The sequence below is a fragment of the Condylura cristata genome, unplaced genomic scaffold (genome assembly GCF_000260355.1).
Source record: "Condylura cristata isolate star-nosed mole 26May11 unplaced genomic scaffold, ConCri1.0 scaffold00040, whole genome shotgun sequence".
In the NCBI taxonomy this organism is placed as follows: Eukaryota; Metazoa; Chordata; class Mammalia; order Eulipotyphla; family Talpidae; genus Condylura; species Condylura cristata.
In genome coordinates this window covers 1,969,682-1,974,585 of record NW_004567141.1, presented here as the reverse complement: position 1 = coordinate 1,974,585, position 4,904 = coordinate 1,969,682, and the positions used below count along the sequence as shown (strand labels likewise).

Here is a 4,904-nt window from a genome sequence, read left to right as displayed (position 1 = left end):
TTGCATATGGAAAAAGGTCCTTCAATAGGATCCAGAAAAGCTGGCAGGTTGGGCAGGTATTAGCCCAGATTTAGGAATTGCTAATGCAATCTCAATGATCATTTAAGGAAGGCAAATACCTAACTGGTGAAGATGGAGGTGGAGCTGGACTTGTTTGGGAGTGAATTAGGACATCTGAAAGAGCAGCTCCTCCCTAAGATGGCCCATTATCCCCTCTATAAAAGGGCCACATCCCCATCAAGCAGCACCCTGGAAGCTGCTTCAGTCTACATCCTGCATATTCCTCTGGCCAACTAGGTAAGTGAGCAGAAGTTTAGGCTTATGAATTATGAGGCAAAGAGGCAGTGAACACCAGGCTTCTTAATAGAATGTAGGAAATTTGGATGTTTTACTTTACTGAGAAAGAAGAAGATGACTGTGACAGTAAATACTTTATTTGGAGCATTGTTTTAAACTTTCCCCATCATATCTGGTATCCTCTTATCCTTTTCTCTTCCCATGCCTCTTAACCTCAAAGCCCTAGGCTATATATTTATATTAATGGACAACAATTTTTAAGTGTTTTTACATTATCAAATTGTCTACCATGCAAATGTCCAGTATTTGTTTTTATAGTTCTGACTTTCTTTGCTGTACATGATTCTCTAATACCTGATTTTGTTGAAAAGTGCTGCATGTCAGCTTTCCTTATGGCTAGGTAATCCTCCATGTTTAGATATATCCATCTTCTTGATCCAGTCATGCCTACATAGAATTAGATGACTCCAATGTCTTAAGTATTGAAAATAATGCTGCGATGAACACTGTGAAGCATATGGAGAGCTCTGCTGATAGTTTCATATTCCATGAATAAATGCCCAATAGTGGAAGTCTGGGCCATTCTTAGATTTTAAGCTAAATCCAGGTAGCCATCCATAATGTTTTTACCAATTCACATTCCCACCAACAGTACACAAGAGTTGTTTTTTTCTCCACATAAAGTCTAGCACTTGTTGTTGGGGTCTGTTAAATATGTTCCATTCTCATGGGGGTGGCATGGTTTCTCATTATAGTTTTAACCTGAATACTTCTTCTTAGAAGTGATGATGAACCTTTCTTCATGTTTCTTTTATCCTTCTGGATATACTCTTCAGTAAAAAGGCCATTCATAAATGCAGTCCACTTCTAGATAAATGTATATTTTCATTGTTGAATTGCATGTTTCTGATAGATCTTGGGTGGTACTCACTTATCACTAATACATCTGTGAATAGTTTCTCCATTCAATAAGGGCCCTTTAGTTATAATGTATTATCTTTCCCTAGAGAGAAGTTTTTAAACTAGAGGCAAGCCCAGTTGTTTCTTCTGTTTTTAAATCCTAGCCATAGCAGTTGAGTCACCAAAAATATCATCATTGCTGATATCATGGAACATATCATTAATGATTATTTCTTGTTGTGCAAGTCTTTTATCTTTAACCTATTTGGAGTTTATTTTTGTGTGTGGTGTAATGAGTAACCCAACTTCATACTTCTATGTGTGGCTTTCAATTATCCCATCATCATTTCTTAAAGATACTAACATTTAGGGATCATTTTCTTAAAAATTCCAGGGCTATACCCACCAGACTTGCTGCCCTTTTCACTCTTGTTTTTTTCTCTCTGTTGTGTAGTAAAGCCTACATAACAGAAAAGCCTAAGGGTCAGTTCCCCCCTGGTGAATGAAAACAGAAGCTACTCCAAGTTCCATATCACAAAAGCATGTGGCTGTCTTTCCCTAGTGAGTTTCTTTTGCTGACCCAGAAGTCTTAAGGGTTCAGCTTAGCCTCACAGTTGGAGTCCAGCACACCATGTAGATTATGGACCTGTCCCTCTAGAAGGTGATAATTGGGACGCAAGGAGGAATTGAAGAAGTGGATAAATTAGTAAGCCCACAATTTCTAAACCTCCAGAACAAAAAATTCACAAAGTACCCCTGGTAGAAGTGGGGAGTCCAAAGCAGACAGTCAGACCACCACATGCATTCATGAGTGGAAATAAACAATGGAGATCCTGTTCCTAATTTCATCACTTTCTTGCCACATGGCTTGAACAAGTCACTCAACTCTGAAATGATTCTTGATTACAACAGGATAGAATTAATCATGCCTAATTGAGCCTAAACAATTATTACAAATGATCAGAGCTATTTATATACTTTTAAAAAAATTACAATAGATGAATATCTACACTCTTTTATCCACAGATCAATTAAATTTACAAAAAGATGCCTAAACTCCTACAAAGTATGGTCACTGTCATTGACCTCTTCTATGAATATGCCAGCCAAGATGAGGAGTGTGACATGTTAAAGAAGGAAGAAATGAAAGCACTTTTGGAAAATGAGTTTCATCAAATTTTGAAGGTAATAACTCTATGTCAGGACTGAAAACAGGTCCAAATTTCTGCTCTTCACCTCCAACATTCTGGTCACGTAATAAACTCCTAGAGAACTTTCTACTTGTTGATCAGGAACAGAGTTTGGTACAGCATGAAATAAGGTCAAACAAACATTGATATGTAAGGTTCTTATAACATGATGAGGAAAACAATTTTTGTAGACACCAGCTGAGATTCATAATTTGAGTAATACCCATCTATGTCAGTGATTCCTACAGAATTGACACTGAGATGGCCCCAAATACCTGAAAACAAAATTCATCACATTCTCTTCTTTTGTATTTCTGTAACACAGAACATCCTAACCACTGCCCATCTGACTTTCTGTTACTAAAGATGCTAATAGGAAATTAGCATTTTACTTCTAAATTACAGACTAACATCTTAAAAATGTCAGTTCAAAGAATAATAATATGGGGACTTAGTTATAGATTACTAACTTCCATTTTGTAAATACAGCTGCCTGATGAATACATTTTTAGATTTTTTTATGGGTATCTTAAATTTTGTGTGTCAGATACTAGAATCATGATCTTCATGCTTCTCTGAACTCCTTACTCCTACGTGCCATTCTAACTTCCTATCTCAGAAATCACCTTCAACTTCCATTTAACTCATGAAGTAATCTCAAAACACACCAATTTCACTCCATCAGTAATGCTAGTCCTCTGCTTCAAGCGAATCTCAGCTTCCAATCTCAGCAATGGATACAAATACAGTCATTTCACAACCATTTCAAACTCTTTCCACAGCTCCCACCTCTTTCAAGAAAAGGTTTAAAGTTTCTTTATAAGACTTAAAAGGCATGATCTGCCCCTATTTATATCTTCTGAGACTGAATGTAGCAATCCTGAATTTCTTTCACTTCTTGTATCAGGTTTTTCTTACTTCCAGTCTTTGTCCATATTCTCCCCTCTGCCCAGGCAATTTTTTGAATCCCTGTCCTCCTTTCCTTTATTCTCCCATTTTATAACTCCAACTCATCCTTCAAAAGATATCATTTCTCTCATAAACCTTCCATGAATTCCAGTAATTCTCCTCTGTGTTCTCACAAAACAATTAAAGATCTTGTAGCTAAGATTATGTGTTGGTCCTTTAGGCTTTAAATTTGTCAGAAATCAAACATTTCACTGCTTTATCCTCTATATATAACTCAGGATTAGGAAGTTAGAAGTCCATAATAAACCATTATTGAGTAACGTAGTTACTTCAACTAGTCAGATGAAGGTTATAAGTAATTCACCCTGATATCAAAAATTTTTATTTACAAATTATATAATGATTCAAATTTGACCCAGTCCTTACAAGTAATTCTCTTTTTTCCTGTCATCTTCCAGTTACAACTTTTAGCCATTTCTCACTGCATCATTCATTGAATATTCCTTTCTCTCAATCTGGACAAGATAGGTAAAGCCAACCTAAAGGTCTATGTGGTTGAGCTCTACCTAATGAGGAAAGCACTCACATTTTTACAGCCTTCTTTCAAATGGTTAGTTAAATGAAGTCTGTACTGACAGAAACTGCCTTTTGTATCTCGTTCCTGTTCAGAATCCAGATGATCCAGACACTGTAGACATCATCATGCAGAGCCTGGATCAAGACCATAACAAAAAGGTGGATTTTACTGAATATCTTCTGATGATATTCAAGCTGGCACAAGCTTGTAATAAAATGATCAGCAAAGATTACTGCCAAGCTTCAGGGTCAAAGCAGAGAGACCACAGTCACTGGCACCATGAGGAACAGAGTGAAACAGAAGATGAGGACAAAAGAAAAGGAAGGTCTTCCAGTCCTTCAAGCTGTAATACAGGAGAGAATGATTCCTATTCCAGGGGCCCCAGAGGGATCACTAAACACAGACTTGGATCCAACTCTGGGAGAAAGCAGCCGCAAAGAGACCGTTCCAGTTCTGGACACAGGCAAAGCTCTGAGGAAAGGAAAGACTCAAGCTCAGGACAATTCCAGGACAGAAAGAAAAAGAAGCACAGTTTTCATGACGGGTCTGGGAGTGAAGAAGGTAGTTATTCTCATTCAAGCAACTGCAGAAAAAGATCAAACTCAGCAAATCAGACAGACAGTAGTGGAGAAGAAAGGAGTGGATACTCTTCAGAGGATCAGTCTTATAGTTCTGACCAACACTGTTCTGATTCAAATGAATCCTCACAGAATAGACAACATAAGAAGAAATCAGGGCAATCCCCTCATAGGCAGCATCATGAATTCAGCTCAGGGAACAGTGGAAGACAAGACCACTGGTCAAGTTCAAATGAAACTAGTGGTTGTAGTCATGGGTCTGGTTTGGGTCTGTCCTTTAGTTCTCTTCAACATTTATCCAGCTCTGGTCTATCTTCTGGCAATGGTCAACATGAGTCAAGTCAGTCTTTGAGTCATAGGAGACAAAGGTCTAGTTCAGGTCAGTCTTCTAGCTGTGGCCAACATGGCTCTGGATCAGGTCCATCCTCCACCTATGGACAACATGGTTCTGGA

At 37.9% G+C, this 4,904-nt stretch overlaps 1 protein-coding gene across 1 annotated transcript in view; it reads left to right on the top strand.

Moving 5' to 3' along the window:
* Positions 1 to 255: 255 nt before the first annotated feature.
* LOC105854433 (hornerin-like) overlaps positions 256 to 4,904 on the top strand; it is an 8,306-nt gene continuing 3,657 nt past the window's right edge. Inside the window, exons 1-3 of the mRNA XM_012733249.1 lie at positions 256 to 297; positions 2,224 to 2,382; positions 3,966 to 4,713. Of these exons, the coding sequence (XP_012588703.1) occupies positions 2,245 to 2,382; positions 3,966 to 4,713 (886 nt within the window). The 5' untranslated portion in view covers positions 256 to 297; positions 2,224 to 2,244. The remainder of the gene's footprint in view (positions 298 to 2,223; positions 2,383 to 3,965; positions 4,714 to 4,904) is intronic.